The following is a 27,671-nucleotide window of genomic DNA, read 5'->3' as shown; positions in this document are numbered from 1 at the left end:
AGTTTTTTTGTCATGCCTAAAGAGGAATACTTGACTGAGGTCGTAATAATCCATGCACTACAGGGACCCATGCACCGCTCACATATCCTCACATCCATCCCCTAAGGTTTCATCTTTGATGGAGTGTCACTTGACATTTATTATAGGCTATTTATGAAGGAGCTTCATGGTGCAGACAGTGCAGAAACCCTGCAGCTCACACCTGTTTTCCTGCATTCTGCACAGTTTATTTTGCACAGCTGGGAGCTGCAGAGGTGTGCAACACCTGGGGGGATAACAGCAGCCTTGCTCAAGGGCACCTTGGTGGAATGTAAAGCATTTAATGTCGCCACTTTCTCTTATATTCACCCAGCCTGCCCTCCTCCTCCTCCTCCTCCTCTTCCTCCTCTCCTGTCATCTCCCAGCCCTGCTGCTGCTCCTTACTACCTCCCTAGTCTGGTTTGCGTCGCACTCCCCCGTCTGTCTGTCTGTCTGTCTGTCACACCAGGCTCGGAGGAGAATTCTGACGTGTTTTCGCATTTCCTGCAGCAGAGAGAGAGAGACAGAGAGCGGTGTCGGAGGGTGGGAGGCAGCCAGCCAGAGGTATGTCCACGGGAAGTTAGAATCAACAGCAGTGGCTGAGAGCAGGCCGTGCAGGAGCCCCTGTGTACCTACCAACCAACCCACCGCCTCCTGGACCTGCCCCCTCCCTCCTCTCCTCCTCCTCCTCCTCCTCCTCTCCGCCTCTGCTGCGGCTCTTGACGCTACCAGCCGCTGTCTGGTCGCAGCGGTCCGGCTCCAACATCCCCGATGCGCCGCGGCGGCTGGAGCCTCCTTCACCTCCCTCTCGGTGCAATGCAACACGGGCCGGTGCTCCCAGGGTGTCCTGCTACAGCTAACGGAGGGTTTTAACAGCAACATGTCAGAGCGAGTCACATCTGGGGCCTCTGCACGTCTCTTCTTTGCTCTGTCGCGGCTCTTGGTTCATGTTTCTTCCGCGCACTTCTGAGGAAGACTCCCCTCCGCTGCTGCACTTCAGATTTTGGGATATTTGTAGCATTTTCGGGTTCTGCAGACGTCTTAGAGGAAACCCAGAGAGCTGATTGAGAGCAAAACATTTTAAGAGGCTTCACAGCTCCGTCATATTTGGGAGGATTTACAGTGTCTGGCTGCAGGACCACCGGTTGAACCGTTAGGAGTTAATTGTTTCTGGAAGTGTTTGAGGAGAAAGGTGTGGTGCTTTGACTGTAAACACGTCACGTATCAAGTGTTGGCACCGCACAGCGCCATGGTGATCTTCAATGGGCAGCTGAAGATCAAGATCCGCGAGGCTCTGGACCTCAAACCGACGGCATGGTCCCTGCGTCACGCCGTCGGCCCCAAGACCCAGACCTTCCTCCTGGACACGTACATCGCCCTGAACGTGGACGACTCCCGCGTGGGCCAGACCTCCACCAAGCAGAAGACCAACAGCCCCGCGTGGAACGATGAGTTCACCACGGAGGTGCACGACGGCCGCAGGATCGAGCTCTCCGTGTTCCACGACGCGCCCATCGGATACGACGACTTCGTGGCCAACTGCATCATCCAGTTCGAGGACATCCTGCACAACGGCAGCAAGCACTTCGAGGACTGGGTGAGACACACTGATGAGACACTGATGAGACGTGCACACACACCTGGGCTCAGAGCCACAGCTGGTTAAAGGTGCATTAATGAGGGATGCAGCAGATATTTGTCTCTATGGCCCTTTTTTAATTAACTGATTAACTAATTAACTTCTTTTATTCAAAAGTGCAAAACCCAAATTTATTAATGATGATTTCAAACTGAGAAAACACCACCTGAGCTATCCAGAATATTCACCTCCTGAGACCCCTGCTTTTGTTTGGCACGCATTTTTAATTTAATTAATCTATCTATTTGGAAATAATTACTAAAACTGAGCAGTGTCTTTGACCACTAAGTACTTTTTGAAAAAAAATAAATAAATAAATAGATGTCCTCATATGGGGATGTTTGGTTTATTTTTGATAGTTACAAGTGTGTAATAAATTAGAAAACGGTTTAATTTTAGTACCTGAACACTGTTGTGCAAAAACAAATGACAAATGATGCAACAGTTGTTTCATGTGTTGTAACTACAGGTCAGAGGTCACTGTTCAAGTCTAAAACTGTTCATGGCTGTGCAGAAACAAAATTGCAAGTACTGCAACATATCTAAAAGACTTTTTTATTTTTATTAAATTTCCTCTGCTCTGTGAAATGCTTTGATAAATATGATGAAGTCCTAGTGTCCTCAAACAAGCCGCCAAAATTGGTTACACATTTATGCCGACAGATGCTATTCAGCACAAATAAACAAGTTACAACCATAAAATTTGATCAGGTTTTGTACCTTGTCCACTTTTGTGTCGGGATCAGCTGCAGCCTGAGCATCAAAGTGTCCACACATGAGGACAACAGGTCTGAGTCAAGCAGAACACAGTACAAGGTGCAGGAAACCCAACATGTGATGTCCTCATATGAGGAGCGCAGGGTCTCAGGAGGATAACACTACCTTTTGACACTATAAGGCAGGGCCACAAGATTAGCTGATAATACAGGACCCATCTTAGTTATGATTGATGGTTAAGTTCAGTGGCTTTATTGTCAGTGCACAGCTGCACAACAGAGTTAGGTGTCTCTAAGGGAACATACAGAAACTTAACTATAAGAACTGAGTATCAAAACATACTGCATTTCATCATGAAATATTGCACATATGCAGGATTTTCTCTAAAGTTGTCATTGCACATATCTGACAGTGTGATTATTTACAGTTTAATTCTTTAATGGCACTTGAGGAATCTGGCAGTGAGAGCTTTTAGGGACCTGTAGCACCTTCTAAAGGGCAGCAGGGTGAACAGGTGGTGACCTGGGTGACATGAGTCTCTACTGATGTTTGTGACCAGACATTGAGTTCTGTAAATGTCCTCTAGTGATGGTAAGTGAGTCCCTGTGATTTGCGGTGCACATATTTAAAGACAGAATAGTGATGAGCAGACAGATTCTTTTTACAGTTTGTTCGTGTTGTAAATATATAGAACCTTTCACGTTTTGACGTGGCATCAGTTTCTCTGTTTCAGTTCGTTATAGCACATGCACGTTCGACACGAGTCTTGTCCTCCCCACAAACTTCTCTTCGAGGCATTACCAGTCAGCATGTATACGTTTACGTCCATGTTGTTTCCACATGACAGCTAAAAGTTCACTAGCAAGGCCCACGGCATCAACAAGCTGCGTTTAACAGTTTTATACAAGATAAATGTGACTGATGTGCGAGGCTTGGCCTGCATAGCTTATTCACTTTGTTGAAGATGTAGTGGAGGAGCTACAACAGGGAAACTGCTGTAGCTCCCAGGCATGATGAATCCCCACAGGACTCTATGTAGGGAGGGAGGGGAACAGGAGTGGGTTAGGTGGGTATTTAAGCAGGAAGTGACACATTTGAGGTGTGATCCTGCTACTGATATTCTGCAAGATGAACACACCAAAGTCAAAAGAACAACCATCTGAGGAGGGCACGAATGCACCACTGGCCTTGGCTGACGGAGGTCTCAACTCAAGTTTGATTTGGTTCTTGCTTGATCATTTAGTGGCGTGTCTGCACTATGTTAAGATACAGTCGGGACGTTTGACAGGCCGACCTGGTACATACGAGACACTAAAAAGAGTCGCTCAAGAAGATTAATTTTTGCCCCAGGTCTGTTTCACTTAATCCAGCCTCTGAGGAGCTCGAACCACTGAATGTTTGACATTTTAGCTCGATGAACGATCACTTACTTACCAATATTGTAGATTCATTTGCTGTGGATTGACTTATCGATAAGTGAGCACTGCAAAAAAAATCCTGCATACAAAAACATACGTAAATAAAAGTTGTGCATGGTATCTCATTCCTGCTGGAAGAAAAGCTAAAAATGTTAGGAATGGTCACAACAAGCAATTTTCATGAGCTATCACACACATTGTTTTGACTGATTAAGACATAATTACATCTCAGTCGTCGTCATATCTCATAGTAATGACTTTATTTAATCCACAGATCAAAACATTTAAGATGAGTGTCTCATCATTATGCCTAACTAAGGGGAACATGCGTCTTTAAAGAGGCATTGATTCATGTTGGACCACAGTGGAGCAAACTGAAAACACAGCCCTGACTGACTGATTATCACCTCATAAAATAGTTGAAGCGATCATGTGAGCAAACAGTTATCTATTTACACATTCAGCAGACACGCAGCAACATTGTCATCCATGTGAAGTCCATTATTCACCCTCTCCACAGATGTTTTGCTCCCCTGTAACGCAGAGAAACAATGAAGAGGGAAACCTGAGTTGTGCGCTGTGATGCTAACATGCTGCATCAGGTGTGCCTGATACAGACACATATGTTGGGTTTATTGAACTGTGAAAACCAGTGGTATTTAACATTTTACAGGATTTCTGCAAAGCAAACGTGATGCGAGATGCACAACACAAGTCGCTGCACCCGCACTGACAGTATGGATCCTGTTACCTTTGTTGTGCTCTTGTTAGATGAACCAGTGACCCACAGCAGAGCTACAAAAGAGGCGAGGGAGGGTGTGGTCTGGCCACATGCATGATACACACACACAGCAGCTTGAAGGACCTGTTCATTGTTGTCTGAAGCTGCTGAAGCAGACGGATGTTTGAGTGTATTATTGATGAGGCCATCAGGTCCATTAGAGACAGAGAGAGACGGGGAGAGGATGAGATGAAAGAGAGGCAGAGGATGAAACAGGAGGAGGACAGGATGGAGAAAAGGAAGTACAGCTCCAGCATATTCCTGATGGTGGAGGTCTTTAAAAACGTACACTGGGAGACCTTTGAGGCTGCAGGAGCTGTGTGATGTTTCACGTTTTGACAATTAAGTTTCGGTTCTTAGCTAAAGATACTGGAAGGAAATGAAAGTGACTCTTACTTTATGTTTCGTTGGGTTTATTTATCTTGTTGTACATGTTATATTTCTTAACGGTATTAGCACAAAACCTTGTGAATCTTTTTACTAGTTCTTGTGAAAAACAAAGGGGGCAGTGTGTCGAGTTCAGATCCCTGAGTCAGCACCTGCCTGGAGTGTTTAAAGGCTTCTAATTGATTTAGAGTCAGAAGATCATTATCTAATCCCTTGTCATTCACTGGAATGAAATATATTTCATAACCTGTCTCCTCAGAGCTTTGCACCATGTGCTTTTGGAGGAGCACGTTTTAAGGCGCACCCATGGGCACTCTAGGTTTGGACATGTCTTGACTTATGCTGTGTCATGTATTATGTCATCTCAGACAAAGAAACACTTGACATCACCTTTAGGGAACCAAACAGTTTGTGTAGTTTCCCATTGAGAAATGTCAGCGTAAGCTTCTGAGAAAAGCCTGTCGTGGACTGGGTTTTCATCACCTTCATGAGCGAGCAGAGCAGTTGCAGAGGCTGTTAAAGCCTCAAATCCATCTCACAAAGCAGTGCACATATACTGTATTATAGGTTAGTAGAGGTTTCTGAAAACACCAGCTAGAGATGCATGATAACATCAGCACCGCATGTCATCGGTATCGGCCAATATCGACATTAAAATGAACTATAAGAATCCACCACCGTGCTTGTTCTTATTTTGCACAATGAATGAATATTACAAACATTGAAATGTATTGTATTTCATGTCTCCATCAGCTGGTGGGCCGTCACATTAAGCGTATGCATGAATAATATGATGTTAATTCCATCAGGTGTCAGTTATCAGCCAAATAAATTGTTATATGTCGGCGTATCTGCAAAAAATCCAATATTGTACGTCCCTAACTGTACGTGCACACCAAGAGCTGCAAAAGCTGCAAAGGCGACCGATTCAATTCATTTTCAATGGGCACCGGCGACCATGGCTGCAAAAGCTGAAAAAGCTGCAAAGCATCCACGGTTTGGCGACCAGAGCGTCAGATGAAAGTTGGGGAGTCGTGAACTTTATGCAAATTAGCTATGACACATTTTGGGTGCAAATGACCAGCCACCAATCGAAAAGTAGATGTCCACCGCTTGTGTGGAACCCAGAGAACATCCTCGGAAACTTTAGTTCCTACCACACATTTGTTCCTACTTCAAAATGAGAGAGAAGCTAATCACTGCTGTAGCTGGACACCGAGTCCTTTATGATTCAAGCCTGTTTATAGGGGCCGAAATCAAAAGGAGCAGGCGTGGGAAGTAGGGCTGTAGTCTCCTGGTCGACTAGTCGATTATTTGGTCGCTATGCTCTCGTCCGACCAAATTCTCATTGGTCGAATAATCGCCATGTTACTTTCATAAGGAGCAAAGTGCTACATTAACAGCTTTCCAGGATTAATCCATTATTTCCTGCGGCGGGGGGACAGGCTAAGTTACCTGTGTTTTCAAAACACCCCCGTTGTTGACATAAAGTTGAACTCCTCGCGCTAAGCGTCATGGTGACGCAGACCTCCTGTCTGTTTCTGTAAGCTGACACCATTTCCCATTTATTTCACAGATAAGAAACAATAAATTGTGAAGACAATAAAGCCTCCACTAAAATAGCATTTTAAGTCCTGTGTGTGATTTATTCTTCAGGGATTTATACTTCAGGATTTATCCTGGCTTCATATGAGCAGAGGAAATCTCCACTTGTCGCTAGGCTAATTTATACAATGTAAAATGCCATAGGCTGGCACTAACAACGTTAGCATGTTGTATTTGCTTGGAAACGTGTTTAGTATAAGACAGTTGTTTAGTCGGTGAATGTTGTGAGTTGTAATGAAGCCACATTATGCGTCCTTACCTTTGTTACATGTTGCTGTTGTCCCTGGTTTTATATGAGAAGAGGAAAAGATCGCTAGCTGCTAGGCTAATTTATACAATGTAAAATGTCATAGGCTTGTGCTAATAACATTAACAGCCCTGGTGGGAGGCCGTGTCCTGAATAGTTGATGCCTGGTGAGTTGATATTGAGAAAGAATTTTTTAAACTGGTGGTGAATACATAACGCGCAGCATGCTAATCTCCCTTGCTCCATGTGAATGTGACGATTTCTTTACTCATGTGGCCTAGCTTTTGGGGCTGGGCAGCCGGCAAAGGCGCTGTGCTCCAGCTAGTAACCTGCTTTGCGGCTCCTTTAAATTGACAAGTATGATTCAACGTTCGAATGTATGACGTCATGAGCAACTTGAGCTGCCAAAAATATTTCGGACAGCGGTGCTGCTTGGGAGACCTCGGCTGCTTTGCAGCTCTTGGTGTGCACGTACAATAATACCATGGACAAATAAAGCAGGAAAAGTTGAAGTCAGGCCAGCTACACTGCAATGCTGGCTTGAATGTATAAGAATGAGGTGAAGTATTAGGAATAGTTGAAAGAGTGGAAATGGGCCCAATTAGTATGAATATCATTGAAAAGTTGAATAATACCTGTGGAATATAGACAGTTATAGACTGTTGATTATTTTGAGCAACACAGTCTTGCTGTTGAGTTTTTCCAGATATTAATTTTTGCCGCTTTGAGCGTCACAAGCCGAGTGACGTCTAGTCCCATTATATTGGAGTGAAGGCAGACATCTCTACAGTCTATATCTCCAACACTTGGCACCTGACGCCAAGACGATATAGATTGATAAATAGCACTACAGGTAAGAGGGAAAATATGTTTTTGATTTTGTGGTGAACTGTCCTGTGAAAGGTTTGAAAACAGCAGTTCTCTGTTTGCTGTGCTTCTGTGTGAGGTTTTTAAAATCCAAGAATATTTTGTAAATGACATCTAGCTCCCCATAATTGGTGTGTTCATAGTGCTTCCATCTTACAACTGATATCTAAGCTAACCAGTCTGACTGCACACTTTATTCAGTCGGCACAAAGCCAGGCCGTGAGTATTTGGTAGAATATTATACTCTGGAAACCCTGTTGGCTTTGCTCAGACATGTAACATTTCACAATATGATGCTCTTTCTTAAGATAGTTGGCTTTGCCCTTCACAGTTCAGTTCAGTTTGCTTACCTTGCTGAAAAGAATGAATGAGACATATTAGAGTTAACGGAGGCAAAAGGAGGATACATGAGAGAGAGCAGTGTTTGGTAGCAGAGCGCACAGTTCAGTATGGATCCAGTCTCTGGAGTCTGGTCTCAGTTTCTTCCTTTCATCCTCTGACCTCTCCTCAGCAAAATCTCACTGGATTGGTAGGATGTGGTCTTCAACATCTCCGACTCTGTCTGTGCCAAAGTCAACAAATAAAGCAGTTATTCTTTCCAAATATAAAGCTCATTCTACTTAGATGTACACGCAGACTATCAGTCTTCTGCTCAGTCGGTTCAGGATGTTGGCTTTCACCAAAATTTATTTTTGAACCGACAATATGATAATGTGAAAGGAGCTGACAGAATGCTCCTTTGATAATTTGAATGGAAGACCTTTACTAGCTAAATGTTACCATTAGGTTGATGAAGAATCGCTTGGCCCCAAACCAGACTGTAAAACAGCGCTCCTGAACACAAGGCCTGATTTATTTGTTATTTTTGGGCTCGAGCTAGGTTGCAGATTTGGGTCTGGTGAGTTCCCATACAAAAGAATTTCTTTTTTTTTCATCCTTGCAAATATGAGAGACTCAAAGGAATATTTGGTTTGTTCAGGAGAATGATGAAGTTGTGTAGAAAGTCACAAGAGCACGGACCAAAAACCAGAATAAGTACATTGATTTGAAGTAGTTAGAGAGACGGTATGGAAATGCTTCTGTATTGAAAGTAAAAATACATCATATTCAGTACAGGTGACTCAGTTATAGTTCATTTCTGGAGCTTTTCCAGGAGAGCTGTGCACAGTGTTGCAGTTTCCACCTGTCTGTGACAACAAAACATGTCATCCAGAACAGAGACTTTCCCACAGGGAACGTGCTTACAGTTAGTCAGCACATTATTATATCAAGTTTCATTTATCATGTAGCACGAGTTCTCACTCTCCTTCTTTCACATAACACACTGTGTGCTCTCTTCTGATTGCAGAAAATGCTTCTCTTCATTTAATGTGTCATAAAGGGCCATAAAGTCATGTTAGTGAGGAAACACTCAGTTGATCACATTTCAGCCATTTCACAGGCGATAAGTGTGTTGAGCTTGAAAGGAAAAAGAGCAAGATGTCTGAGAAATTGGATCTTCATCTGTCAGTCTTCTTTGTTACGATGACAGACAAATTAATTAAGTATGTGCAGTGGGCGGACTCTGAGGTCTGGACCCAAGCAAGAGCGTGTGAACAGAAACCTTAAACCCATGTTCGAAACTAAAACTCAGAATGTCACTGTTCTCCTGCAAGTCTGTACACGACCCGTCGACAATCACCCTCAGCAGAAAATGATACCAGCCAAGCCAGTCACATTGTTAGTTAAGCAAAGCACACCCACAGACACACACACACACACACACACAATAGTGAATCCACATCCCAGAAATTTGAGCCCATTATTTATTAGCGGGAAGAACAATATGCTATGATATGAAAATGATTGTTAAACGTCTTGTGCAAAAATGCTCCGGAGGTTGACTTGAAATGATTTAGAGATTTATTCTGTATGTTTACATGACATTAGAGAAAACTGATTTCTTGTGTTATTGAGACTATAACCAGACTGTTAAAACACTTGTAAACATCAAAGTCTGACTGAAATCGTACTAAATCGAATTTCTCAAAGTTGGACTAACACACCCAGATAATGTGACTCCTGCATGTATACAGTAAATCAGAATCAAACTGGCCGAGGCACACTGCGCATGCTCTAATTTCCGGGCTTTGACTTGGTAGTCGAATAGCATTAAATGCGTAACAGAAGAAGCAGCTGGTAACAACGTGGAGAAATCTACATCTAGAGATGTGTATTTTTGTGGCTGACGAAATGTACAGAGCTGTAATAGTAGCAATCAACAACCAAACAGGACAAACAAAAGAGTAATCCACCATTATGGTGGCATGGTGGAGCAGTGGTTAGCACTGACACAGCAAGAGTTTTCTGGGTTTGAACCCGTCGGTTGGCTGGATCCCTTCTGTGTGAAGTTTGCACGTTCTCCCCATGTTAGCATGGGTTTTCTGCAGGTTCTCGGGCTTCTTCCCACATGAATGTGAGTGTGAATGGCTGTCTGTCTCTGTAGCCCCTTTTGCACTGCACAGAAACCCCACTAACATAGGCTCTTAAATGAAATGCAAAAGGTTACAATCGGTGTTCACCCCTAGGTTGAATGACTCTGTGGTAGTCACGGTTGTTTATTGGCTCCGATCAGCAGTGATGGAAACACAATACCTGGGTGAATGTGCTAAATTTAGCCCCTTAACGGGTGAGATGCAATGACGTGCCACCACAAAATACAGCCTGTCTCTGCCAAAGCAGCGCCCAAACATCGATCAAAATTACCCCCAAATTCCACCAGATGCGTGTTGGTTGCATCTGTGCTCCGGAACGGCAGCGGAGCCGATACGTTTCAATTCTAGTCAATGTGTGTGTGGCTGTGCTGCGTTCCGGCTCCGTCACAACTGCGGCGCTCCGGAGCCCTCCACAACAGATACGCAGGACTTCTATTTTTCCCGGACGCCGGAGCACAACGCAGCAATTCAGCACAGAGCAGATCGTGCGGGGCAGGAAGTCGAGCACAGAAACAAAATAAAACATCCGGTTAATTTTCAAAATAAAATACACAGTGTTCACGGTGGATCATATTTCCCTGCACTACACCTTGAAAACGTCGTAATGGGCGGAGGCAGGCCTGAAGTCAACAGGTCAGAGGTTTTCAGATGTCATTTCACCCCGTTGACACCATGGACGAGGAGATGTTAATCATGGAGGTGCACCCAGATGTCTTCCTACTACTCCTCTGGTTTTGTGGTTCTGTTTATAGAAACTACATCATGTTATATTGTGCGATTATGCGTGAATTCGCGAGATCTCGTGTGTCCTCGTGACTCCTGCTGTCCAGCAAAGCTGCACCGCTCCGCACAGCAAACACAGCTGGTGGGTGTTTATGGATGGTGGAGCACGCAGTGGACAACCAGCGCAGCCGTTTCGCAACGGACACACATCCAGTGGAATTCTGGCGTTAGTCTGCACCGAGTTTGAAGAGAGACTCAATAAGCAAGAGATATATAAAAAGAAGTAACCAAGTTTTCACAGGCCTCCATGCTGCTTTCTGCTATTTACTAACCTGTTTCTGTCCATGATGTAGAACATGATACACCAAAAAACCCACACACACAGAAAGGCATACAGAGTGGAGATGCAGAGCCAAGCACACAGGTCTGGTCTACTGGCTATTGGAAAGGAGTCTATTGCCTATATTTAGCAGGTTTTCCTGTGTTTAAAAAACCTGTGTACATGTGCTAATTTTGGTGGAAAAGGGGGGAAATGTGTCAGCCCTGTGATAGTCTGGCGACTTGTCCAGGGTGTACCTCGCCTCTCAGCCAGTGTCAGCTGGGACATAAAAAGAATGGATGAATAAACAAAACACAGAGGCCCCCCAAGACAACGCCTGCTGATAGCTACGATCATCCAAAGAATCATGAAAAACAAAGAAAAGCAGCTTTGATCAGTCCGTCTAATGAGCTCGTGTGATTTCCAGTTGCACAGACTCCAGCAAACATCAGTCAGATGTGGAGCTTTTGGCAGAGTTTGAGAAAGACAGAAAAATGCAGTGAGTGACTGGTGCCAGTGAGATATGAAAAGTAGATCAGATTCCTAAATCTTTCAGGAATTTCTGCTCTCGTCTGAGCGGTGATGTCATGTGTAGGCAGCCGCTTTGTTCAAACTTGTCATTAAAACGCGAGGCGGGAAAACGGGAAACAAGAGTTTGATTTTACTGCAACACAGACAGTGAGTGAGGGGAGGGCGGGAGGCAGCAGAACATGACAGAGAGTGTGCTGAAGTAAGCTGTCCAGTTTTGGATGGCTGAATGAGGGAGGGGCGGGGGTTGGGCGGGGGTGGGCTGGTGGTGGCAGCACTGTTTGATCTCGCCATGATGTTTTCACAAATATGCATTAATTGAATCAAACTTTGAAGTCATATGTTTAAAGACTCAAAAATGTTTTTTGCAACAACTCCACTGAGAGGAATGCTTCACTTCTTTGATGAAATCTATTGAGCTTGCATACATGCATGAATGGTATGTGACTATGAACAATGGTGTCTCAGAATTTCAATTTTATTAGACTCATCACAGACTCAGTCATTGATACATATCAAATTGGCACCATCAAAGTGAATAGTTTTGCATATTTTAGCCCATAAATCTCGTCTACTTTACATCACACATCGTTTTGCAAACAAAGCTTCTCTGTTCTCAGGAATGTGCATTTTTCACCCATTTCCGGCCGCCGCTGGTTTATATCTAATCCGATATACATTATTCCTCTACATGGTTTTGTACTGCAGCCTTTTCCTAAATCTCAAACTATTAAACAATCACAAAAGTGTCTTATGAGTTGCTTATTTGGGACTAGCTGTCACATTCCCTTAGTACACCTACCTGAGACTGTGAGTGGGCGTAATAGTGCCATCTGGGGGTTGCAGAGTGGGAGCCAAAGGGTTAAGGTTAGATGGACAGAAAAGTAGGGAAGAACAAAGGTAGATAGAGAAGTAAGAAGGAGCATAAGGAAGGCAGGGCCAAGGAGAGACGTCTGCGCGGACTGGGCTGTACACGCCCCCCCCCCCCTTTTTTTGATGAGGTAAGAGAGAAGAAACTAACAGGAGAGAAACGTAGCTAGCTTTAATTGAGGTGAAGTTTTAACTAGTCAGATGTTGTCGCACATACTTACGAATGTAAGTGATAGTCATCAGGTGGTGTTTGGATGATAGGCACACACCTTCAGATATCTCAATGGCAGCGCCTGGTGTCCCAGGTGCGCCCCTCTGCTTCTACTCCCTCAAACCCTGCTGTTGTTTGCAATATTTCGGGGCCCAAGTGGTGTCTCTCCATAGCCAACGGCTCACTTGTTCGGCTGCACCAGAGGAAGCTTTGATGGCCTGACGTTGGGCTGGGCCTCGAATTCCCATTTCTTTAGGCAGCCTGGTAGTTGACTTGCTTACAAAGCCTCTGCAGACCGCTTCAACTGGGCAGACCTTCACTTTCCAGCCATGCTGCTCAGCATTGGCTGCCAGCTTGGTGTATTCAAGGCTCACTGATGTAAATGAGGCGCAGTGAGGACGACCAAAGCACGAGGTCAGGTCTGAGGTTAGTAGAGCCGATCTCGATGCTGATTGAGATCTGCCAGTAACCTCCAGTCTCGTGCACCTCCCAGCTGACTGTGCAGACTTTGGCTTGCTTCGCACCTTTGCGGACAAACCCTCTTGTAATTGCGGCTTGGAATGATGGAGGAGGTAGGGCATAGTAGGATAGCTGCTAGACACTTTAGCTAGGACACTTTAGCACCTGATTGTGCCGCCAGCTTTAACAACCTTGCATCAGATTTGTCTTGCAGCCAACCACAATATGTTTCAGGTTTGCTGGAGATGGGCAGAGGGGCACGTAGGGTCTTTGCCGTACCACCCTAACTCTAACCCTGAGACTGAGCGTAGTGATACTGTAACCTGATCTTTATTATATCATCCAAGGTTGCACACAGCTAAAATCAATCCAGCAGGTCATGACTAACTCTGCTCCAGGGAGGTGTGGGATAAAATTAGTCCACAGCCAAGAACAGGCTTTGTTTTAGACTCTAACATTAATAACACAGCTAGACTGGGAATAAATGTCAGGTGAACTGGAGTGAAGATACTGTAAACATAAAGGATGAATGTGTGTGTGTGTGCGTGAGAGAGAGAGAGAGAGAGAGAGAGAGGAGAGAGAGAACAAAACCTCAAACTGGTTTCAGGTGGCAATAATCTGACAGCATAATTCCTCTTTTGATCCCATGGTAAATGTTGAAGTATCTCTTTTCCTCTGCGCCTCACACTCACATTGTCATTAGGGATGCACGATATATATCATGCTGATAAATCATCGGCCTATAATGAGACATTTTTATTTTTACGCATTACTCCGTTAATTAAAATTATAGCCGATAAATAGCGCAGATAATACGAAGCCTGGCTGCTTTCACTGACTTCACAAGGGCAGCATCTACACACCACGACACATGTGATGTCAGTTTGATTTGGTTCAGTCAGAGCTATGGAATATTAAGTCAGCCATATTTGGTTACTTTATCTTAGCCTTTCTTACCCTCAAATTATCGGTTATCGTATCGCTTATCAGCCATGAGAAGCAGGTTATTATAGGTGATCAATATCGGTTGAAAGAATCCATATTGGTGCGTCCCTAATTGTCATCTGTCACCTGGTTTGATTGGTGGGGACTGCTGGTGGACATGTTCTATAGACAGAGTGAGGGGGAAAAGGAGATTAGATCAGATGAATGCTGTGAAGAACAGATATCATTTGTTGCATCCAGTGATATTTTAGTCACAGCTCTCCTCATTGTTAATTTCAGCTAAAGTTCAGCAGACTAAGTGGTCTGTACGCACGCACGCACTTCACTGTAAACACGTAGGCCTGTTACGTAACCACACTCGGGTGAAAAGAGACTCTTCATATAAGTGATTGTTTTTTTATTGAGGCAAACAATGCAGCGACACTGTGGCTGTATCTCTGACTGCTTTTCTTTCTGTCGTTCCTTCACTCACATCTTTCTAGCTGTCCTCTGTCTCTCTTCCTCCGCCTGTCAGATGTCAGTGTTGGTAGTGTGGGGGTGTGACCTCAGCAGTGTTTGTAGAAGCTGTACCATCTCAAGTGAGTCACTGTGCCTGTTGGATCCAGACAGCAGTTGCCAAAACATTTTTTAGGGATAGACGTTATTTAGTTTATAATTTTTTATTTTGCTTTTCCAGAATTCTATGTACGCCGGCTTTAAGGGAGGGAGAGGGGGGGGATATTTTATTTTAGCAGTAGCACTGGGCCAATGCAATCCTTTATTGTTGTATTTTTAAATTCTATACCAAGATATCGATATATATTGTGTAGCTAGAATACATTCTCTGGAAAGCCAGTACTGTCTTGTTTCTAGCAAAGCTACAGTCAATCAAACACCTGAAGAATCAAGATACATCATCACATTGTTGCTTTGAGTACAAAAATCCAATATAGGTATAAAGTAGTCGTGCACATTGTTTTGCAATAATGCACATATACAAAAAAGACATAGTTAGCTTGGTGTAAACAGTATAAGGCACTATGAAGGATTCAGCTCTACTGAATGGCAACAGAACATGTTAAAGACGTGCCTTTGATTAAGTAAGGGAACTACTACCAGCTTCAGTATCGGTGCAAAAAGCTGCTGTTGTGTTTTGACCTTTCTGCTGTATAAACGTCTGCACAAGAACAAACGCTTAATGAGACAGTGGAGCGCTCTGCATTCCTCAGATGACTGGACACATACAGTACAGTCACTGCTACAGTGACGGGGGAGGCCCCTCATTAACGAGGAACTTGTAGTGTGTCACACTTGTTAAGTCGTCAGTCAGAGCCCAGCTCGTGTTTCCTCTGTCTCAGCCGAGTTTTCCTCTGCTGCTCCAACAGATGATTCATGATCGTTGACACTTCTGACCGCAGAACAACCACACAGTGATCTGACTTTGTCTCAGTTGCAACACCACAGTAACAGTGTAACAGCCACAGCTGGAGATGAGAGAGCTGGCAGGGAGACCGCTGACACTCAAGACTGAGGTGTAGTCACTTCAGCTGTTTGTTTGTTGTGTCATTTAGGGGTGTAACGGTAGAGTCATGGTTTGGTTTGGGGTCACGTTTGGTGCAAATACAATGGGGAAAAGAAACAAGGATAAGGAAATGCATTAGGATGTGTTTGCTGTCTTTTATTTTTAACAGACAGTAGTGCAAGTGCCAAAGTTGTGTCAAAATCCTCTTACTGGGGACCGAGGTGACATTTCGCTCACTGGCAACTCTGGTAAACTTAGTGTGGTTTACACTGTGTGGACACTGAACACTTTCCCAACAGGTCACAGGCGACTATGAAACTGAAAATCATCTCCACAGTATGAAATCAAATATACCAAATGACATTAATTAACAAAAACAAAAACAAAATATGTGCATTGGCAGGAATGTTTCAGTTAGTTCCACTTTACCTATATTTACACACTCTATTGTCCTGGTGATCAGCACATCTGGGTGATGCTGTCATACATATGTCACCATTTTGGACGTCATGTCAATCACATCCTCTACAAAAGTTGAGCAATGTCAACACACCATCCTCATCTTAAAAGCCTGTCTATACCTGGTACTAACATGCATCTTGGATGATCTGACCACAAGTGGACAGTTGGATTGTAATGGACCACAAAATTCACGGTTTAGTTTGTTACATTACAGTGGTGTCATGGTTCGGTACGTTTTCGATACATAACAAAAGTGGAAATACCAGAGGAATTTACTTGATTTTTTAAATTTTTCTTAAAAAAAAGTTATTTTAATTGATATATTAATTAAAACTACATCATAACATATGATATTTTTGGGTTAGGTTAGCAGAAGGCTAACCTATTAGCATGTTAAAGGGATAGTGCACCCAAAAATGAAAATTCAGCCATTATCTACTCACCCATATGCCGACGGAGGCCCTGGTGAAGTTTTAGAGTCCTCACATCACTTGTGGAGATCGGCGGGCGGAGCAGCTAGCACACCTAATGGCAGACGGCGCCCCAGACTAACGTCCAAGAACACAAAATTGAATCCACAAAGTATCTCCATACTGCTCATCCGTAGTGATCCAAGTGTGCTGCAGCCCCAACATAAAAAGTTGTTTGGAAAAACATCATATGAACTCTGTTTTTAGTCTCACTGTAGCCTGTAGCTCTGACTGCTTCTCTGTGCTCCGCGTTCACGTGTGTGCGCCTGCACGAGACCAGCAAAAGCATAAGCTTTGCTTCCCCGTGTTTACATCACGTGACACGTGCACCGCAGGGAGAGACAACAGTAACCACAGAGCTAAAAGATAATTTGCACTACGGTCTTTTAGCAAAGGACAGCCCAACGTGTCTGAAGACTTTGACATTGAGGAGGAACAGCATTTCTTTGTTGAGCCATATTTGTTTGAGCCCGAGTATACAGACGGAACTCAGGCTACTGGACGAAGCAGCCACCGCAGCTCATGAGCCTAACCCTCAGCCAGCCACAGAATACTGGAGTCGAGCACTGGAAACCTGGTGGTGTAGTTGTTTCAAATGCAAAGCAATGCCAACGGATGAGGAAAGTCTTTACTGCTCAGACTGGGAATTGGCGATGCCTGCACTTGACATCAGTACTGACGAGACTGCTGCTCTTCAGAGACCGTGCATCACCGATCACCCTGAGCGCGCACACGTGAACGCGGAGCACAGAGAAGCAGTCAGAGCTACAGGCTACAGTGAGGCTAAAAACAGAGTTCATATGATGTTTTTCCAAACAACTTTTTATGTCGGGGCTTCAGGACACTTGGATCACTACGGATGAGCAGTATGGAGATACTTTGTGGATTCAATTTTGTGTTCTTGGACGTTAGTCTGGGGCGCCGTCTGCCATTAGGTGTGCTAGCCGCTGCTCCCGCCGATCTCCGCAAGGGATGTGAGGACTCTAAAACTTCACCAGGGCCTCCATCGGCATATGGGTGAGTAGATAATGGCTGAATTTTCTTTTTTGGGTGCACTATCCCTTTAATGATTAACATGCTTTCTCCATCTCTGAAGCGCTTTACCATTAACGTGTTTTATTTTGTTTATTGTCAGACTTTCTTTCAGACTCCTTGATAAGTCCATTTTTCTTTTTTGAGCTGCTAGTTTTCTCTTGAATTACAATATGCTTAAAGTTTATTATGAGATTTTGTTTTGCAACGCCAAAATAAAACAGCCTACCCCAACTCTGAGTGGCTTATTCCAGACTGACAATATCATACATATTATCTATTAACTGCTGTCAGCTTTCCATTGCTGTATAAATCATTGAGGATTCAAAAAGATATGATTTGCTCCACCTTAATCAGCTACACCCCTAAAATGCTGTTTACATGTTGATGCATTATAAACAATCAAACAATAGTATTATTTATATATTTGCACTTTGATGATAACACCTGGAGTACGTTTAAAAGTATGCAGGATAATTACTTTTAACAAAGTATTTTTACTCTGTGGTATTTATACTTTTGTGTAAGTGAAAGATCTGAAACGACTTGCCGTCCTGTGCACTGACTCTGGGCAGGGTGGTGGTTTGTTGTCCTACTTAAAGGCACATCTTCATTTTCCCTTGCAGTCCAGTTTGGTTTGCTGAGCCTCTGTAAACTCTCATACAGACCAGAGAATAGAGGAAGCGCTCAGGCCTGCTCTCTTCTTGACCCTGTTTCCCTGCGGGCTGGAGTAGAGGGGTGTCCTCTCTGTGGACTGAAGGAAACGGGGGCAGGGCCGTGTGTGTATTTGTGTGTATATGAGTCTAATATTAGACGCAGTGTGTTTGAGTCACACGGTAGGCCCTACTTCCTGTTTTCACTGTCCAAGTTTACTTCCCAGAGAAAGAAGGGAGGAGGGAGAGAGAGATGGCTCCCCAGGTGCCCCCCCCCCCCCCGTAGTTGTTGTTATCTCTGATGTCCTGTCCCTGTTCAGTGTGTCACTTACAGTACAAAACAGTGCCGTGCAGTCACACAGCTATGTGAGGAATGCAAGATGAAGAAATAAGCTGCTGGTGACGAAAGCCTCTCCTCTTCTCCCGCTGCTCCTGTCAGCACCACTTAGCTCAAACTAAACTTTTCACAGCAATACAAATACTGTATTTGTCTGTGTTATTATTGTATCAGAGATGTGATTCTTCAAGATACCAGGAGTCTGTTTGCTCCTCTCTTTCATTCCTAATGGAGATTCCTGTTGTTTTGGCTCTGTCTGTCACAACATCCTGTCTTTTTGTGCTGATTGCATCTCTGTTTTTGTGCTCCATTGTAATCTGATGAGTGGAAACTTAGCCCAGTTAAACATTAAAGGGAAATTTCGGTTTATTTCAACCTGTCTCCTATCGTCCTAAATTTGTTTCAAGTGACTAGTGACATAAAAATAATAGTTAGCATGTTAGCCGTTAGCCTAGATACAGCCAGGGCGCATGGTAACGTCAGACCTGTTAAAACGTAAGTGAACGGGCAACCTTCAAGTACAAAGTTAGTCCACTAAACAAGCTTTTTTTCCACAAAGACCGCCTCATATCGTTAGGATAAATGTCAGAGAACATATAGAAAACAACATGTAAACGTGTTGTCTTACCTTACCGGTGTGCTGCCATGTTTGTTTACATTTAGCTCTGCTTTCCAAAGCGCGGCCGAAATATTGCGAGAACAAGCAGCAACAGCTGGAAGGCAGAACCGGACAGTAGCCTGAAAAGTTAATTCATTTATTTTATGAAAGATTTATAGAATAATGGCTGACTTTTTGCCAGACTTCGACTTTGTGGAGGAGGAATTTGATTTTGCAGAGTTTGATGGCCCTTATTTATTTGAGCCAGAATACACTGACGAAGAGCTTCGTGAAATTGAAGAACGGAGGAGGAGAGAGAGAGAGAGCGCAACAGGTAGAGGACGAGAGAGGAATGGCTGCTGCAAGGCTGCGTAGCTCTGGAGATTGGTGGTGTACCTGTGAATGCTGTGCCCCAGTGCCCACAGAAGAGGAATGCCTCTGTTGCAAGGAATGGGACCGGTTGCAGCCTTATTTTCAAGGTCTGGATGTGACCGAGGACGAGACACCTCCACCTGGAGTAGTATCCAGCTGGGCTTTATCTAGAGCTGGCGAGATTTCAGGCACGGTATGAGATTGCTGCTTGTTCTCGCAATATTTCGGCCGCGCTTTGGAAAGCAGAGCTAAATGGTAAACAAACATGGCAGCACACCGGTAAGGTAAGACAACACGTTTACATGTCGTTTTCTATATGTTCTCTGACATTTATCCTAACGATATGAGGCAGTCTTTGTGGAAAAAAAGCTTGTTTAGTGGACTAACTTTGCACTTGAAGGTTGCCCGTTCACTTACCTTTTAACAGGTCTGATGCTACTATGCGCCCCGGCTGTATCGAGGCTAACGGCTAACATGCTAACTATTATTTCTATGTCACTAGTCACTTGAAACAAATTTAGGACGATAGGAGACAGGTTGAAATAAACTGAAATTTCCCTTTAATGTTTAAAATTAGAGCTGGGCAATATATGGACATCATAATGATATCGTGATTTGGGACTAGATATTATCTTAATATAACTTAAGTGTTGACTTTTCCTGGTTTTGAAAAGCTGTATCACAGTAAGTGATGTTATTTTCTGAACTTACTGGACTGTTTTAGCTGTTCTTGCTGTTCTTGCATTTGTCTTATGGATGCACGATATTGCATTTTTTTTTTTTTGCCTATATCCGATATGCCAATATAACAACAAATTTTGCCGATACCGATATCGATATATCCACTTTTTTCCTCCCCTTATTTTAATGATCATCAAGTCTCTTCTGTAGTGGAATTAACGGCATATTATGCATGCACACGCTTATCAATACTTTTCAATGTTTGTAATATTCAGTCATTGTGCAAATTAAGCAAAATCATGTTGGTCGATTCTAAACGTTCATTTTAAAGCCATCATCGGCCGATACTTGTGACGTGTGGATATTATCCTTTATCCATCATTTGCCTGTTCTTGCTTAGTCGTTTTATCCACATTACTGATGATGATTTATCAAAAATCTTGTAACGTTGCAATATCGCTATCAAGGTATTTGGTCAAAATATCATTATAGTTATTTTCTCCATATCGCTCAGCTCTCTTTAAAACAGCAATTGACCCTTCATAGGTCCTGCCCCTTTCGCTCTGTGCTCCAATAACAGTTGAGTGAGCTTGGAGCATGACAGAAGGTCAGCTTTCACCAAGGTTTCATCTATTTTGAAAAGAAAACCAAATTTTGGAGATGGTTGAAAGATGTGGCTGTAAGACTGTCACAATCTTCATAGACACATTAGACTGCATCGTCTAATGTCACATCTTAAGTTAGCTAATGTTAGCAAAACTTTAGCAACCTAGCTAGCTAATGAATAACTACATTACCAACATCAGCTGGGTTTGCTTCTTCCTTATATCTGTGGTGACGTTAAAGTGTTTTGGCAAAGGACAGATACTGCAGGTTAGTTGTTGACAGATTTCTAAGGTGAGATAAATTATGGTTACCCAGACCAAGGCTAACGTTTCTTTGTTTATATAATCTTGTAATCTTCGAACGAAACTTTCTGCAGTAAAGACAGACTAATGTCAGGTCAGCACCATGGTCTGTAGGCAGTAATAAATACACAGTGTGCCCTCCTGATTTTCAGAAGGAGGGAGGCAGACACATTGGCCCCGATCACACAGAAAGTGTTTTGCAGGTTGCAATCTACTGTATCAATCTACTGTTTATTTATGTATTTTATTTATTTTACAGTCAGTGTGTAGCTGCTGCTATGTTGAGACAGAGGATACTGTCTGTAGCTCTGGTTGAGGGTGAGAGGCTGTCAGCAGATAAACAGAGATCTGTGTGGGTACATGAGACCCTAAAAAAGAGGCTGGATCATGGGGAGTACCACCAGTTGGTCCAGGAGCTTCTCCTCCATCATGGACGTTTACAGGCAGATTTTAGGATGACTCAGGGGCAGTTTGACAACCTGCTGTCTATCATCAGGCCGTATAGCTCTGGGTATCCAGCAACCGCTACCACCAGTTTCTCCTTCATTGTTTACCAACTGTAAACTTGTTCTCATGACCACCACAGAAGGCCCGCCTCTCAAATCATCTGATGGGACAATGGGAAAATAAGTGGAGATAATGTGGAGCACTTTCCTGCCCTGAGTTGACGTTTTTTCAACTTCAGGAGTTCAGAGCGCGCTGGCAAAAACGCCAGGTGCCAAGAGCACAGAAACTTAAGGCGTAAAACACGTTCTGTGTGATCGGGGCCTTACATGGCAGTGCATGAGCAATGTTGACTGATAGTCTCGTCATCCTCGGTCTCTTCGTCTCCCTTTTTTTGGGGGGGGACTGGAAGCCTCAATTCACATTGTTTTACCTTGTTCAGAGACATTAACATGGCGAATATCTCCATCCATCACATACTGTAGTCCTTGCTGTCCACTTCTTGAAGCTATATTGCCTGACGGCCAGAAACTAAACACTAAACATGGTGGCACGCAGCAAAGCAGAACTGGCATTGACTGGCGTTTTATCAAGCTTGTCCGACTTAGCAACAGTAACTAAGGGGGGCAGGACTTAGGATTGGTCAGTTAGAAAGCACCCAGAAAGCACATTCCAAAATGTTGCTTTTGTTACTAATTAAAAGTTGAATAGGGAGTTGGCTTTGTGTTAAAACACACACACACTAATCAACAGTACAGTCTGTCATCTTGCAATTTCACGAAATCTCTTCAACTTTCCACCAAATTTCACCAAAGTCTGTTGACTGTTTTTTGAAATATCTCACAAACCAATAACACAAGAAGCTAAAGGTTTCCCTCAGATAATGTTCAGGGCTCAGCAAAGGACAGAAAGGAGAAATCAGCACATTTGAGTGCTGACATACAGCACAGAGGTATAAATACTGCCGAGCTTATGTAACAAGTCTAATGAAGTTTATAAATCACAGTTTGAAGTGTAGAGGTCAAGCGTCTGTGGAATGTCTGCAACATAAATCACCGGTGAGCTCTGCACGGCAGAATTAAACTTAGCAAGGAGACGTCTCCATTTCCTTACAAACAGGATGAGAGACAAGAAAACACCCTGTCTTCCTACACACACACACACACACACACAAAGTGTACATTTTTTCCACACACAGGCAGCAGCACACTCATCAGATGAACACCCTTTTATGATAATTGCTAATGGATTGATATAAATCACTTGCTCACTGCTGCTTTAAGCACTTGGCCTTACAAAGCTTTCAGCCACATTATCTTTTCCACTTTTTGTTGTGTTAATGTGTGTGATACAGCATCATATTACACAATATACACACACTTTCCTGAACAACTGTTTTATACAAACACATACAACATGTTTCTGTCTTCTATCCAGATAAGGAGCTCAACTTTTAGACCCGTTTTAGACACTGGAGAGCGACAGTGGAGTGTGTATTTATGACAAGACATTTAACCTGCATTTTTAAAGTCCTTCAGTTTGGTTTTGGAGAACACTAGCCCCTTTTTACACAGAGATTACTGCTACAGAGTCTCCTCTTTATGCTGCCTTCGCATTTTTACACAGAGCCAAACAACAGTGGCATTATGCTGCGCCAGTGTGTGATTTTAGACAGCATGCTGGCACCCCAAAGCCAAAGACGTGTGACGTGTAACACAAGAGCGTTGGCTTCTAGTGTGACATATAACATATGCATTGGCAGTGCTTTATAAACAGTAACAGCAGCACAATGTGGCAAAAGCAATCATTTACTGTCCCTGTTGTATGGCGACGGATCTTGTCTTCCGCTCAGACGGGAAGGAGCTCACTGTCTCACCAATTTGCAGATGTTTTCGGCCACTGTTTGTCTTCCTGGAGTTAGCTGCTAACTGCTGCTAGCCGCTTTTTAAATCTCCTGCAGCCATGCCTGTCCCTTCCGTAGTTCTGTCCCTTTTACACAGACATGTTTTTCGCTTTGTTAGGCTACTACCTCCATTGACAGCTTAAAGATGAGACAACTCTGCCCCCCCATTCCATGATCGTACCTTTTATAAAAAATGGTGAGGCGGTATAATGGCGTGATATTCCTTGAGCAGGCCGTGTTAAAGGGGTTACTGACTTGTTCCTCAGCTGCGAGTAGCTCCTCTGCTTGGGACTTAGGACATCAGTCACAGACTCCTTAGTTGACTAAGATTGCTTGACGTCAAGCAGTCAAGGTTTTAATGCTAGTTGTTAAGCCGTGCAGTTTACTTCTGAGGGCCCTCTTGACTTTCACGCTACTCGTTGGTACAATCAGCTGCGGACGTGATGCAGTGGCACAGAGGAGGAGAAACTTTCCTCCGTAAGGCTCCGAGATATTGTTGTTGTCTCTCTTTTTCTTGGAAGTGGTGAATTTACAGCTCACAGCAACTTAACAGGTCACAGTCTGTGGTTTGTGTTGGATATCTAGTGTCAGAAAAAAATGTTGCACATTTCCATTCTGCCGTTAGCACAGTTAGCTTGTTTACTAAATTATGTGAATGCGGCTGTCACACAGAACGTCCCGCTAAGCCCTGTACAAACTTAAAAACTTTATATTTGATAGGCTACCCAGTGTTTGGACACGATTGAGTGGGTGCCACAACAGGTTAAAAGACATACTGGATATGCATTTTTGTGGTCATAGGAGCAGATTCTGTCCGTCACTGACTTGTACTAAAGATTTATGATAACTCCTCACATTCACAAGTGTTCTCCTTCTTATAATCCCCCGGTGATATCTGCATCTCTGTGTTTATCTGTCCTGTGCTCCTGTTCCTGAGTGTCAGTGAGTCTGTAGCTGTAGGTCTCTTTGAGGATACATGCAGCCACATGACTCCAGCTTGACTAAGGCTCATGTGATACTGTAAAAGCTTTGGGACAGCTCTCGCTCTGTGTGTGTGTGTGTGTGTGTGTGTGTCTCAGAGGAATGCGTCTCAGTGTGATTCGGTTAAAATGAAGCTCATTAAGCTCCAGTTGACAACATGTGACGTTAATGATTGAATCTTTGAATAAACCTCAGTCAGAGATGTAAAAGTGTTTTTAAAAAATATCTTTGAAGGTGCCGAACCGTGTCCTCGTCCTCTCCGGAGGGCACCTGATGACCTTGTTGCTATGGATACCATCCAAACAACAAAAAATCCAAAACACAAACAAACAGAATGTTCACACTACCTTGACTCGAGGCAGGTCGCCTCTCTCCAAGGCTCTCTTTCACCTCGACTGGTAAACATGCAGCTGCTGCGGAGTTAACTTGTTACAGGGCTAACGTTAATAAATTCAGCATGTCGTTAACCTGTGGACGGTGTGTGGGCTGACAGGAAGTACAGATACAGCTCTGCACCAGAACTTATCATGAAGATCCTCGTGGTTTGTTCACTTCCTCCATGTCTGATATGAACATTTACCATGAATGAGAGTCCCTTCTGTACATTTTATATCCGTGACAGTCCAATTTTCAGCATTTTAAAACCATTTAACAACCCGAGCAGGGCTGTTTTCATTTGCCTCTGTCTTTTCAACAGCTAAGAGATTTTCCTCGAACATTCCTTCCACTGAAAGAGTGATGATCTTTGTCTTCGCTGTTGTCCTTCACTTGTTTAGCTGTGCAACAAGTAACTAAAGAAGCAGCGTCTCTATCAACTCTTTTGTCCATTTTCCAAAGCAGAGACCAGTGTTCACTGATTTTACTCGCTTTCTGAGATTTTAGCAGTCTTATAAGTGCAGCTACACGGTGTGACATGGATATAATAATCTTGGGTAAGACATCAGGTTTGATATATGCAGACTGTATGATGACATCACCAACTGAATTGCAGGATACAACGTACAATGCAATAGCTGCCCATACTGAGTGCGTCAGGATGCTGCACGGGTTGTTACTTCTCCAACTGTGAAGCACAACATAGAGGCTCACGTTATTAAGTAGCCTAAAGTCTTGTGGACACTATATACTGCAGTGTGTCTGTGTGTGTTTGCTAGCTGCTAGGTAGCTTACCAGTTTCCTTCCATGCTTCGTCCGTCTTTACGCGATCGTGGTCAGAGCTGGAGGACACATCATACAGGCAAGACTTCACAAAGTTTTTCACCTCTGAAAAGTTGTCACAGTGATGGTCATTTAAACTTCCATAATGACAAAAGCAAAACAGCGTTCACGTTACAAATAAATCCACTAGGATTGTGTACTTACGTTTTAGCTGGACAACCATTCAGTACGTCTCTCCTATTATATTTTGTGGAAAACAATGCTGGTCTACAGTAATTGAGGCTAGCCAGCTAGCTGCACTTTAAGCCGAGTCCTCATGTGTGAACAAGCCTACGAGCAAGTCGCCCCCTTGTCTGTGACTGGGACTGGATATCTGGCATGCTAGAAAACTGGAGAAGTCTGACATGACTGACAAAGAGCATCAGCCAATGAGAGGCGGGATACGTCCCCTGTGAGCACGCAGGAGGACGGAAGAAATGTGAGGACAAGCCGCAGGGTTGCCAGGTCTCCTTATTAGCTGCGACTTTGGGCTTGTTTTTTGTAAAGTCGCTTACAAATATTGGTAGTCAGGTTGTATTTTTTTGGGCTTGTTTCTAAAGTGGAGTTACTTATTTGGCCTTGCTCTCTAAACATCGTCTTTCTCTCTAGATGTCTGTCTAATAAGTTATTTAAACGCATGATAGTCGCTTCTTTTGGGCTTGTTTCCATAGCCCTGGTTGCTTGTTTCTCTCCCAAGATCTGGCAACACTGACAAGCCGGCAAGCAACAACAACAATGGCGGCGTCCACAGGATCACGGGGAGTGTGTTGTGTTTGGACCCAGGCCCTGGAGGCAGATCTGATTCAACACTGGGAAGAATATCCATGCCTTTACCATGTGTCGTCTCCAAGTTTGGTGATGTCACCGCGTTATCTGGGGCTCTGTCGGCGAGGGCTCGGTGGAGAAATCTTGTGGTGTGCACACACAGGTCATAACGCAGTTGGCGAGACTCCTGCTAACAGAAACACACGTCGCCAGGCCTGACTAACATTTGAACATAAGTATTTTCTGTGCGTGTAAATGATTGTCTCATGAGGATGGTAGTATGATATGGCAGCCGCGGCCACCAGTGTACGATTGTGTGGGTGAATGGGGTGATTGGCGCCTGTGGTGTAAAGCACTTTTTAATGGTTGCTAAGACTAGAAAAGCACTGTATAAATGCAGTCCATTTACCATTTAATCAGCTTTAGTCAATTTGTAAATGCAGCAGTTCAGTTAGGATGTGTGTCACGTGGTGTGTTCAAGGCTGTCGGTACAGGGCTGCCTGCTGTTCATAAAGAGCAAACAGCCTCAGTATAAATCTTTAAGAAGAGCTAATGTTCGACTAATGCTTCAGGTATGTTTTGAGCTGCTGCAGGAGGAAGGACAACATGATACACTATTGGATGTGTGTGTGTGTGTGTGTGTGTGTGTGTGTGTGTGTGTGTGTGTGTGTGTGTGTGTGTGTGTGTGTGTGTAAGAAAACCCGGGCATAATGTACAAGAGAACTGGCATACGACCAAGAACAGGCCATACTGTAGGCTGGTGTGTGTGTGTGTTTTATGTATACACACTTGTATGTACATACACAGGGGTGTGTGTTTATGATACTTTTAAATAGAAGAGGAAAGCCATGTTATGGTGTAAATGTTACACTAATGCATCTTGTATTGCTTTAAGTGATCGTATACGTGAGTTTCTGTGTGTGTGGGTTGGTGCATATACGTGTGTGTGTGTGTGTGTGGGTGTGTGTGTGTGTGTGTGTGTGACTGGACATACTGTAGTAGAAGCAGATGGGTGTGTGGGCGGTCTCTTCCACTCTCCTCCACTCATGCTGAGAGTGAGAGCAATAAAGATGAGTATAATGAGAATATTACAGAGGAGATGAATGTATAGAGTGCAGGTGTCTCTTTTCCTGCTCAGGTGATATCGACAGTATTCTCC

At 43.7% G+C, this 27,671-nt stretch overlaps 1 protein-coding gene across 1 annotated transcript in view; it reads left to right on the top strand.

Moving 5' to 3' along the window:
- Positions 1 to 444: 444 nt before the first annotated feature.
- LOC125903350 (protein kinase C epsilon type-like) overlaps positions 445 to 27,671 on the top strand; it is a 117,298-nt gene continuing 90,071 nt past the window's right edge. Inside the window, exon 1 of the mRNA XM_049600225.1 lies at positions 445 to 1,615. Coding sequence (XP_049456182.1) covers positions 1,268 to 1,615 — 348 coding nt within the window. The 5' untranslated portion in view covers positions 445 to 1,267. The remainder of the gene's footprint in view (positions 1,616 to 27,671) is intronic.

Source organism: Epinephelus fuscoguttatus, linkage group LG16 (genome assembly GCF_011397635.1).
Source record: "Epinephelus fuscoguttatus linkage group LG16, E.fuscoguttatus.final_Chr_v1".
In the NCBI taxonomy this organism is placed as follows: domain Eukaryota; kingdom Metazoa; phylum Chordata; class Actinopteri; order Perciformes; family Serranidae; genus Epinephelus; species Epinephelus fuscoguttatus.
This window is presented reverse-complemented; position numbering and strand designations above follow the sequence as displayed.